At 41.9% G+C, this 11,229-nt stretch overlaps 1 protein-coding gene across 1 annotated transcript in view; it reads left to right on the top strand.

Moving 5' to 3' along the window:
- CRCP (CGRP receptor component) overlaps window positions 1–6,304 on the top strand; it is a 32,700-nt gene extending 26,396 nt beyond the window's left edge. Inside the window, exons 3-4 of the mRNA XM_012807857.2 lie at window positions 355–412; window positions 5,181–6,304. Of these exons, the coding sequence (XP_012663311.1) occupies window positions 355–412; window positions 5,181–5,333 (211 nt within the window). The 3' untranslated portion in view covers window positions 5,334–6,304. The remainder of the gene's footprint in view (window positions 1–354; window positions 413–5,180) is intronic.
- The last annotated feature ends 4,925 nt before the right edge of the window (window positions 6,305–11,229 follow it).

Here is an 11,229-nt window from a genome sequence, read left to right as displayed (position 1 = left end):
TCCAGTTGGGGTACAGTGGCATCAGCCTAGCTCACTGCAACCTCAGACTCCTGGGCTCAAGTGATCCTCCTGCCTCATCCTCCTGAGCAGCTGCGACTACAGGTGCCACCACAACACATTGCTAATTTTTCTGTTTTTAGTAGGACAAGGTCTTGCTTTTACTCAGACTGGTCTTGAACTCCTGGCTTCGCGCAATCGTCATGCCTTGGCCACCCACAGTGCTAGGATTACAGGCGTGAGCCACTGTGTCCAGCCTCCCATATTTCTTATTTGACAAAATATTCTCCAAACAGCTTGGTCAAGACTCCTTCAGGGTGTGAGAGTTTTACTTGCTTTATACTTTTCTTTTGACAGAGCTGAAAAGCTCCAGCTGTTGAATCACAGGCCTATGACTGCTGTTGAGATCCAGCTGGTGAGTAAAGGAGGCCTGAACTTGAGGGGGGTGTTTTCTGGGTCTGAGATATAGAAAGGCTATGGATGGTCCAGCCAGGAACTGCCTTTTTTTTTTTTAAAGACTGTTCGAGCACTCCATTGGAGGAAGGAGACTTCACCAGTTTGATCCTAGTTAGTATGGACTTAGGAAAAGAAAAGAAAGGAGGAAATTTAATTCCTCCCACTGGGTTTGGGCCTGTGACTTGGCAGCTCTCATCTCCCCTGATGTCCTAGGCCATTTTGGCCATTGCTTCCCTGTAGGGGTTGTTGCCAACCAGATGTTACATAAAAACATTAAACTCATCATGTCTCTGGTGGAACTTATCTCCCCCCACTCCCACCCTTTGCCCCTGCTCTTCTTTTCTCCCTTTCTTGGTGAAGGAAGCATGTGTGCACTTTCCCATATGCTCTCTTCCTCTCTCACCCTCCTGGCCGGCTCTCCCAAGCCAGAGGCCTGGAAGTCATTCTCTTGTATCTCACATTTAGTCTCCAAGCTCTGTTGCTTCTATTTTGTATTCTTTCTTTTCTCTCTACTGTACTGTTTTAATTTCTGTCATCATTTCTCCACAAAGTTCTTACATTTGTCCTCTCATCATTCTTTCTGTGTCCTGTGTGGCCCCTCCAGTCCACCATCCACACCACTATCCTAGTTCACTGCCTAAACCACAGATGTGAATCATCTAGTTTCCCTGCATAAAATCACTCTGTGGAGCCCTATCATTTGTGAATGTCCACATTGTAGTCATGGCACAGTGCTTTAGAGTTGGGGAAGGCAGCTGGAGTAGAAAGCCAAAGATGGCGTAAGGGGAATGGGAAAATGAGGTCCAGGGGTATAAACTGGGCACCATATTTGCATGCCGTGGCAGTTTCCTTCTTTTTTACAGGGCAGAAAGTTACAAATTTTGAGCAGGCTATCTAACTTTTATTTGGAGAATTAGTAAAATGAAAATAAAGCTGTTTCTAAAATCAGTTTCAGAAATGTGTAGCTCTTTGTCAAATTTCCTTTAGAAAAATGTGGAAGAAATTGGTCAAAAATACTTCTGCCCTTTAGAGTGGATAATAAAAAAATTTTTTAAAGGGTCCTGGAATATTTAATTTTTGACTAAAACTATCATTGTCTCCTTCAAGTTGTTTCTGCTCTTCAAAATGCACCCAAAATTAAATTAGAAAAATTCCTTCCATAATGGGTGCCTGTCTGGGGTAACTGACTAGCCTTTATGCTAAACAGAGATCCTTCTTTTTTATATCTTTATCCTTCTGATGCTTTACACTGTGCGGGAGATTCAACTCAGGAGAGAAAAAAACAAACAAAACAGCAAGAAACTAATGCCTGTCCCTCTGGGTTAAAGATCACATGTCATGTCTCCTCCAACTTTAATCAGCAGCATATGTTATTTGTGGCTTAATGACAGATGGAGAGAAGAGATGAGGAGGATTAGTGTGACCTCATCCCAGAGCCTGTAGAAAGCTCTATCATTACTGGGGAAGATTAGCCGCTATTAAGGGTGCCTAGTATATGCCAGACCTGGACTTGGGCATTGGTCATGGTGCCAGTCGTTGTCTGTGTAACTTTTAATGTCCTCACCACGGTCTTGGAAGGGGGCTGGTGTTCTCCCCATGTTCGCCTAGAGAGCTAGTAAGAGTGGCTGACTGGGTATGTCTGATTGAAAAGCTTTACTTTGTTCCTCCAAGCTCTGTACTTTTCCTTGGTGAGAAAAAAGATAATGTGGTGTGTCCCCTCAGATTGTTCTCTTATCCTTTCTACAAAGTAGGTATGCCTATAGCTCAGCGGCTAGGGTGCCTGCCACATACACGGGAGCTGGCGAGTTCGAAACCAGCCTGGGCCTGCCAAACAACAATGACAGTTACAACCAAAAAATAGCAGGGCGTTGTGGTGGGCGCCTGTAGTCCCAGTTGCTTGGGAGGCTGAGGTGAGAGAATCGCTTGGGCCCAGGAGTTTGAGGTTGCTGTGAACTGTGACGCCACTGTACTCTACCGAGGGTGACAAAATGAGACTCTGTCTCCAAAATCTATCTATCTATCTATCTATCTATAATTTTATATACAAAATTGGACCATTTTAGACAGATTGAACCATTTTATAGCCAGATTTTTCCCACCCTGGGATTTGGCTACAAAATCGTTTACTAAGGTTTATAGCACTATTTCCTCTCTAACTAGAGAGGGGTCAAAAGGGTTTCACAAGAATAGCACTTGCAAAACGCTTGAGAAGTTCCCCATGTTAACCTCACAGCCATTTACTCTCCCTGAGTCTAGAAAACAGCCCTAGCATTCACCATTTGTGGCTTGGGAGCCAGGTATCTTTACCTCTCCAGTTATGCCTCAGCTATGCTATGTTATGATCCTCTGCTGACTGCTTGGGGTCTGGAGGAAAGGAGGCAGGCTTCTGGCATGCCCAACTGGGTCTTCATTTAGCATAATTTGTGAGCGTTCTGGCCTCAAAATAGGCCAGTGAACCCCATGACTTCCTGAATATATTGTACTGCCATCTATGACTGTTAGTAATTCAGTGATTATAAAAAGCCTTGAATTATAGAACCTATTGTTAAGAATACATCTAGCTGACATGATCAGTGTTGCAACTGCCAGACCCAGAGATTGGAGTGCATGAAGGTGGCCTCTCTGGTTTTGTAAGAAGGCCCCCAGAAATCATATAGCCCAACTCAAACCAGTGGACTCTAGCCTGCTGTACAGCATCTTTGGGAGAGGAAATGATAGAAGGCGTGGGATTCTTATCCCTACTTCCTGTGAGATTATGTTCTTTTTAGAATATTTACCCTCTCCTTGCTCATCTGTAAATTGTCCTGGCATTATGTATAGGGCTCTTGAGAAGCTATGGTGGCAGTGATTCCACAATTCCCCTCACAAACTGTGGAGCATGTGCAGAGACTGGTGGGAGTTGTTTACCAGCTGCATATACTAATTGTTTATAAACTTGTAGATATTCTTGAGATCATCTTCTCTGGATTAAATAATCAAATTTCAGATGTTTCCCTTCTTCCTCTTACATTCTTTGAGAGCAGCCTGTGTTGGATCACTGCTTTTTTACAAATCTTGACTTTGCATGTCTGATTTTAAAACTGAGTTTTTGAGGACTGTTTCTTGTTCAGTAAAAATTTACCTTTTACTGAGCCATTGAATCTTTAGAAAAGGGTCATTTTATTTCACAGTATGATGGAAAGTGACCCCCATTGACTCACACAGGATTATGACTCTGCTGGAACACCCAGGATTATCATCTAGTTGTAGAAACATTTTGGGGCTGAAATAGGAAACTAGTGTTTTGTCAGCAGTTTGAAGTATAATCTTAGACATGTCACTGGATCTCTTGAACTTCTGTACTGTCTTCATCTATAAAGCAAAGTAGTCAGACTGAGGTCCTTTTCAGGATTGCAAACCTAACCTGTTGTCCTGTTTTACTTGAATCTGCTAGGATTTCTTTCAGAACTTCTTTTGGTCCCATTGCTAGATTCCAGAGATTGCCATGGGAAATGCTCTAGGCTAAGACTCCACACTCCTTTAGCTGAGAAAGGTGATAGATGGTTAATGCCACCAAGTAAAAGTGAACCTGTTTGGGTGACTTGACTGCTTGCATACTGCGCTTAAAAAGGTGGCTGACTACATGATAGAATTAGAGGTGAGCCTGGTGATTATAGTTGTCATCTCTGCATTCAGATTTCTGGGATCGTGTCAGAAACCAGACTTTTTTTTTTTTTTTTTTGGAGACAGAGCCTCAAGCTGTCACCTTGGGTAGAGAACCGTAGCATCACAGCTCACAGCAACCTCCAACTCCTAGGCTCAAGCAATTCTCCTGCCTCCACCTCCCAAGTAGCTGGGACCACAGGCGCCCGCCACAACGCCTGGCTATTTTTTGGTTGCAGCCATCATTGTTGTGTGGCGGGTCCGGGCTGGATTCGAACCCGCCAGCTCAGGTGTATGTAGCTGGCGCCTTAGCCGGTTGAGCCATAGACGCCAAGCCAGAAACCAGACTTTCTTTATGTGGACCATTGAGGGGCAGTGTGGGATTGTGTCCTAGCCCACGTTTCTCAGACTCCTGCGCTCCTGGGAGATGAGCAAGGGCACACAGAGTGTGTTGAATTGTGGGCTTTAGACTTAGGCAGCCTGGTGTGGGGTTCCGGTTCTGCCCCTTACCAGAACTCTCATGAGGGTTTTAAGAAGTAATAGATGGATGCAGCTCTAGGCACGTGGAGGCCCTCTCTCTAGGGCTGTTATTAGTGTTAGTGAGGATTAGAAGGATGTAAACCATTTGGCACACAGTGGGCATTCATTCATCTAATGAGTTGTTGATAACAATTCTTAAAGTTACAGATATGCTTTTGTGTAATACAAAAGTTTATAAAAATGCCATTTCACTTGCCAGAGATGAGTTTTCTTTGCATTTACAACATAACATCTTGATGTCTGTATATGTATGTGGATGAGTATAGAACTGTTACTGTGTTCTTTAAAGAAAAATGGTGTCCAGCCTCTCAGTTTTTTCACTGAACCATTTTGAGCAGTCACGTTGGTTTACCAGGATTTGAGTTGGCTTTGCCCTTCTGTCTGGAAGATGGGGAGGAACTGGGATGGCTGAGAACCCAGGCTCTAATCTCTTTATGCCAGGAGGCTGGGCTGAGACCTTGAACAATGTGGTCAGGAAGGGTAGGGATGGATCAGGGCTGTGATACTCCTGTGTAACCACTGGAGGTTTTTCTTTTCTTCTGCAGATGGTGGAAGAGAGTGAAGAGCGGCTGACGGAGGAGCAGATCGAAGCTCTTCTCCACACAGTCACCAGCATTCTGCCTGCAGGGCCAGAGGCTGAGCAAAAGAAAAATACCAACAACAGTGATGAGGCAGTAGATGAAGAGGACCCAGCATAGGAGAGTACAGCTGCCCCAGGAATTTCATGAAGACCAAAAGCCCAGCAGCCATTTCCTGGATGTTCAGAAGACTGTTTATTTGATTTTATTCTCTATCCCAACAGAGCTTGATTTTATGATTAGCTGAGTAAATCATAAAAATAAGCCTTTCTCAAAAACAAGCTGAAAAGAAATATTTGTGCCTCAGGGAAAAGAAACACAGTGAAGACAAGTTGAGGGTGTCGAGGCAGAGAACTAAAAAGGGGAAGACAATGACTGTGGACCCCTCTGTGGTAGAAATATTTTCTCTACAGTTTTAGCCACGTTTGTGGTGAGAGCTCTGTATACAGCGGGTAAAATGCTTTTTTCCTTTGATGGACTTTGTTCTAATTAGTTTCATCTGCTTCCCTAGGAACTTCCAAAGCAGGGGCTGAGAGCTAGTGGGATGAGAGCTGAATTATGAGAATCTGGTTAGATGACTAAAAACTCTCAGAGCAGTGAATAGTTCCACCAGGTTAAAATGAGCCACTGACTTTGGCTCACCTTAGAGGAATTTCTTTAAGAACAACAGAGATAAGAAGAAGCAGGTGTGGCCAATTCTTTGTCAGCTCTGAAGGCCCCTTTCCTCAGCTGCCATAGGCTTTGTTTACCAGTGAACTGTTTAGTCTTAAATGTTAGGGACCAGCCTATTCCAGTTGAAAAGAGGTACTCTAGGCTGAATGAGCGTGGCGGCAGAAATGAGGAATTGGCTGGCTTTCTGACCATCCTCAATTTCCTTCCCTGAGACAACAGCCCAAGGCAGGTGCTAGCTATTGAGACCAGGTGAGCGTCATTTGCATCTTTTAAAAGGGCACAATTATGTAGCTCTTTCCATGGACAGAATGTATAAGAACTAGAGGTTATTAATAAGAATTTAAATTTGCTGCCTGTTGCAAGGTTACATTAGTTTTTTAATTTAAAATATTAATGGAAGGCCTGGTGCAGTGGCTCATGCCTGTAATCCTAGCAATCTGGAAGGCCGAGGTGGGCAGATTACCTGAGTTCATGAGTTCGAGACCAGCCTGAACAAAATCAGATTTACCACATTGACTCTGTTCCCTGTTTGGGGGAAGAAAATGCCCATAGATTTTTAAAATTGGTATTCATTTTTTTTGTTGTTGTTGTTGTTTGTTTGTTTTTGAGACAGTCTCAAGCTGTCCCCCTGGGTAGAGTGCCATGGCATTACAGCTCACAGCAACCTCCAACTCCTGGGCTCAAGCGAGTCTCCTGCCTCCGCCTCCCAAGTAGCTGGGACCACAGGCGCCCGCCACAACGCCTGGCTATTTTTTGGTTGCAGCCATCATTGTTGTTTGGCGGGTCCAGGCTGGGGATTCGAACCCACCACCTTAGGTGTACGTGGCTGGCGCCTTAGCTGGTTGAGCTATAGGCGCCGAGCCTCATTTTGTTGTAAGATTACACTTTTTAATTTTTTTTTTGAGACAGAGTCTTACTTTGTTGCCCTGGGGTTAAGCGCCCTGGTGTCATCATAGCTTACAGCAACCTCTAACTCTTGGATTCAAGCAATCCTTCTGCCTCAGCTTCCAAGTAGCTGAGACTATAGGTGTGTGCCAAGCACCTGGCTAATTTTTCTATTTTAGAGGAGGCAGGTTCTCACTCTTGCCCAGGCTGGTCTGGAACTCTTGAGCAGCACCTGCCTTGGCCGCCCAGAGTGTTAGGATTACAAGCATGAGCCAAAGATTATACATTTTCAGTACTACTATTAATTGGATTACTTCTCACCCTTTGCAATCCCACGTTACTTCAGTCCTTCTCCCCACCCCAGGCCCAAACAATTGATTGCAGTTACATTCATCTTAACTTTATCATCTAAGGATCAGCTGAAATCTGTTTATAGGCAACATTGAAAATAATTAATAATTGTTTATCTTTTTTTTTTTAAGACTCATTTTGTTACCCTTGGTAGAGTGCTATGACATCACAGCTGACAACAACCTCCAGCTCTTGGGCGTAGGCAATTCTCTTGCTTCAGCCTCCTGAGTAGCTGGGCTACAGGTGCCCATCACAATGCCCAGCTATTTTTTTGTTGCAGTTTGACTGGGGCTGGTTCGAACCGGCCACCCTAAATCTCTCTTGAGTATTGGGAATTTGACCAGGAGCTGTTGATTTATTTGTCAGGACATAACAAGTGCCAATTTTGTATGCTATTTCATTTTTTTAAATTTTGTTTTGTTTTTGAGATAGTCTTACTTTGTTGCCCTTGGTAAAGTGCTGTGGCGTCATAGCTCATAGCAACCTGAAACTCTTGGGCTCAAGCGATTCTTTTGCTTCAGCTTTCCAAGTAGCTGGGACTACTGCCACAACGCCTGGCTGTTTTTAGAGATGAGGTTTTGCTCTGTCTCAGGATGGTCTTGAACCTGTGAACTCAGGCAGTCTACCCGCGTTGGCTTCCTAAGTGCTGGGATTACAGGCATGAGCCACCATGTCCAGCCTATGCCACTTCTTTTTAAGTTTGTTAGATGGTTTTTCTGTTTTTTATTTGTTGTTATTTGTTTGTTTTTTGAGACAGAGCTTCAAGTGTCGCCCTGGGTAGAGTGCTGTGACATCACAGCTCACAGCAACCTCCAACTCTTTGGTTATGTGATTCTCTTGCCTCAGCCTCCTAAGGAGCTGGGACTACAGACACCCGCCACAACGCCTGGCTAGTTTTTGGTTATAGTTGTCATTGTTGTTTGGCAGGCCCCGTCTAGATTTGAACCCACCAGCTCTGGTGTATATGGCTGGTGCCTTAGCCGCTTGAGCTACAGGTGCCGAGCCTAGATGGTTTTTCTTGATGGATTTAGGACATAATCTAGTCTTTAATAAAGTTGTTCTCAGGTGATTGTCAACTTTTGCTATCTTGCAAATTCTGAAGAGTTTGTATTGTCATAGGTGGTAGAAATCAAGTAAAATCTGATTTAGACTAAATTATGTGATTTTCTTTTAAGGTTATTTAGATCTAAATTTTGTATTGGTTTTCAAGAAAATTTTAAGTTTCTATGTTTGGGACCTGAATTTAGCCTCAGTTTTAATTAATTAATTTATTTTTTAGAGACAGAGCCTGACTTTTATCACTCTCAGAAGCCTCAGTTTTTTATTAAATCAGGCTCTGGAAGGTGTAACCTTTATGAGAAGCATATGTAAATTGCATTATACATGAGTCAGCACATTAGATATCCACCAGTGTAAATCACCCAAAAAGTAAAATCTCACAATTCTTATTAAACAATATTACAAAGCAATAAGATCCTATGCAACATAATGAACAGAATAGCATCCTACCAGATCAATTCTGTCTCCTAACATTAATAATTCAAATGGAATACCCCAAAGACATAGGCTGGATAAATGGATGAAAAAACACAATCCAAATATCTGTTGTCTCCAGGAGATAAACCTAAACCACAGGACACACACACACACACACGGACTCAGTGTGAAAGGATGGAAAAAAATGTTTCATGCAAATGGAAGCCATAAGAGAGCAAGCCATTCTCATGTCAGATAAAATTGACTTTAAATCAACAATGGTAAAGAAAGGCAAAATGGTCATTATATAATGGTAAAGGGAACAATTTAGGAAGAAGACATAATAATCACATATGCACCTGATAAACGGGCTCCCAGATACGTAAAATAAATTCAACTAGAGCCAGTTAATAGGATGACTGTATACATAAAATCTAAATAATTGAAAGCAGGTTCTTGAGGGTATACACATATTTGTGTACTCATGTTCATAGCATCACAGTTGCTAAAACATGGACGCAAGACAAGTGTCCATCAGTGGGATAAATGGATAAACCAATATGACGTGTACATACAATGGAATATTAGCTATAAAAAGGAAATTTCTGACACATGCTATAATATGATTGGCCCCTGGGAATTATACTAGGTGAAATAACCAATCATTAAAGGAAAAATATTGTATGATTTCACTTATACAAAGTACTTACCATAGTCAAAATCATAGAGACAAAAAATAATAGTTGCCAGGGGCTGGGCGTAAGGAGGCTTGAGGAGTTATTGTTTAATACGTGTTGAGTTTCAGTTTTCCAAAATGGAAAGAATTATAGAACTAGATAGTAGTGATGGTTCACAACATTTTAAACATTCAATACCACTGTAAAAAATAGTTAAGGTAATAATAGGTGTATTTTACCACAGGAAAAAAAAGGAAAAACTAGACTTACCTTAAGATGTTAAGGTAAAACTAGATAACCTTAAGATGTTATATTTAAATCCCTGTGGTAACCACAAAGAAAAGATCTAGAATATACACAAAAGGAAATGAGAAGAATTACAACATGACACAACAAAAAGTCATCTAAAGAAAAAGGAAATCTGGCTCACTTGGTGCCTGTAGCTCACGGCAAGGGCACCAGCCACATACACCAGAGCTGGTGGGTTTGAACCCAGCGTGGGCCTGCCAAACAACAATGACAATTACAACAAAATGGGTGTTGTGGCAGGCACCTGTAGTCCCAGCTACTTGGGAGGCTGAGGCAAGAGAATCATTGAAGCCCAAGAGTTAGGTTGCTGTGAGCTGTGATGCCACAGCATTCTAGCCAGGTTGACGTGGTGAGACTGTCTCAAAAAAAAGAAAGAAAAGAAAAAGGAAACCAGTAATAAAAGAAACAGGCAAAAAAAAAAAAAAAAAAAAAGCCGTAAGACATACAGAAAGGAAACAACAAAATGAAAAAAGTAAGTCCTTTCCTATCAGTAATTACTTGAAGTGCAAATGGTTTAAACTCCCCAAAGGGCATAGACTGACAAAATGGATTTTTTTTTATTTATTATTTTTTTAATTTATTGTTAGGGATTCATTGAGGGTACAAGAAACCAGGTTTCACTGATTGCATTTGTTAGGTAAAGTCCCTCTTACAATCATGTCTTGCCCCCAAAAGGTGTGGCACACACCAAGACCCCACCCGCCTCCCTCCTTCCCTCTCTCTACTAATCACTTCCCCAGTACTCCCTCCTCCTTCCTCTCTCTGCTCACCCCCTCCCCTTGTCATTAATTGTCCTTATATCAAAATTGAGTACATAGGATTCATGCTTCTCCATTCTTGTGATGCTTTATTGAGAATAATGGGTTCCACTTCCGTCCATGTTAATACAAAGGCTGTAAAGTCTCCATTGACAAAATGGATTTTTAAAATATCCAATTATATGTGTACGCTGTCTACAAGAGACCCACTTTAGATCTAAGGTGCAAATAGATTGGAAATGAAATGAGAGAAAAATATATATAGTTAAATTCATAAAAACAGAAAGGAATGTACTTAATGGTTAAAATGGTAATGTATATTTTACCACAATAAAAATTTTAGAAAACCTGGGTGTGGAAAGGTAGAAGGAGCAGATATATTAACTAGGAATGGTTGTTAACATTGAGCTACTTTTTCTCTGAGGTTCCTGGAACCCAGAGCAAAGACTTACTCTTATCACAATGCCTAGAAAATGTTGGTTGGTTCCATTAATTTAATAAAAACTATTGTAGTGGTTTAAATTGTGGCAGCTGAAAATCTGAACTGTATGTACACATAATTAGATCATAACAGTAGAAAGTTAAATGTTGAATTAAAAAATGTATGGACTAAAATTCAGAGATTATGATTTTTCAATTAATAGAGAAAACAGTGTTTTAAGAAAGCAGTTTGTTGGGTGGGGCACAGTGGCTCACACCTATAGTCCTAGCACTCTGGGTGGGAGGCACAAGTGGGTAGATCACTTGAGCTCAGGAGTCTGAGACCAGCCCAAGCAAGAGCGAGACCCTGTCTCTACTAAAAATAGAAAAAGTGTTCAAATGGTGTATGTCTGTAGTCCCAACTGCTTGGGAGGCTGAGGCAAGAGGATCTCTTGTGCCCAGGAGTTT

The sequence above is a fragment of the Otolemur garnettii genome, unplaced genomic scaffold (assembly GCF_000181295.1).
Source record: "Otolemur garnettii isolate 467f Iridium unplaced genomic scaffold, OtoGar3 scaffold00077, whole genome shotgun sequence".
NCBI lineage: Eukaryota > Metazoa > Chordata > Mammalia > Primates > Galagidae > Otolemur > Otolemur garnettii.
Note: the sequence above shows the minus strand (reverse complement) of the source record. Positions and strands in the feature narration are given on the sequence as shown.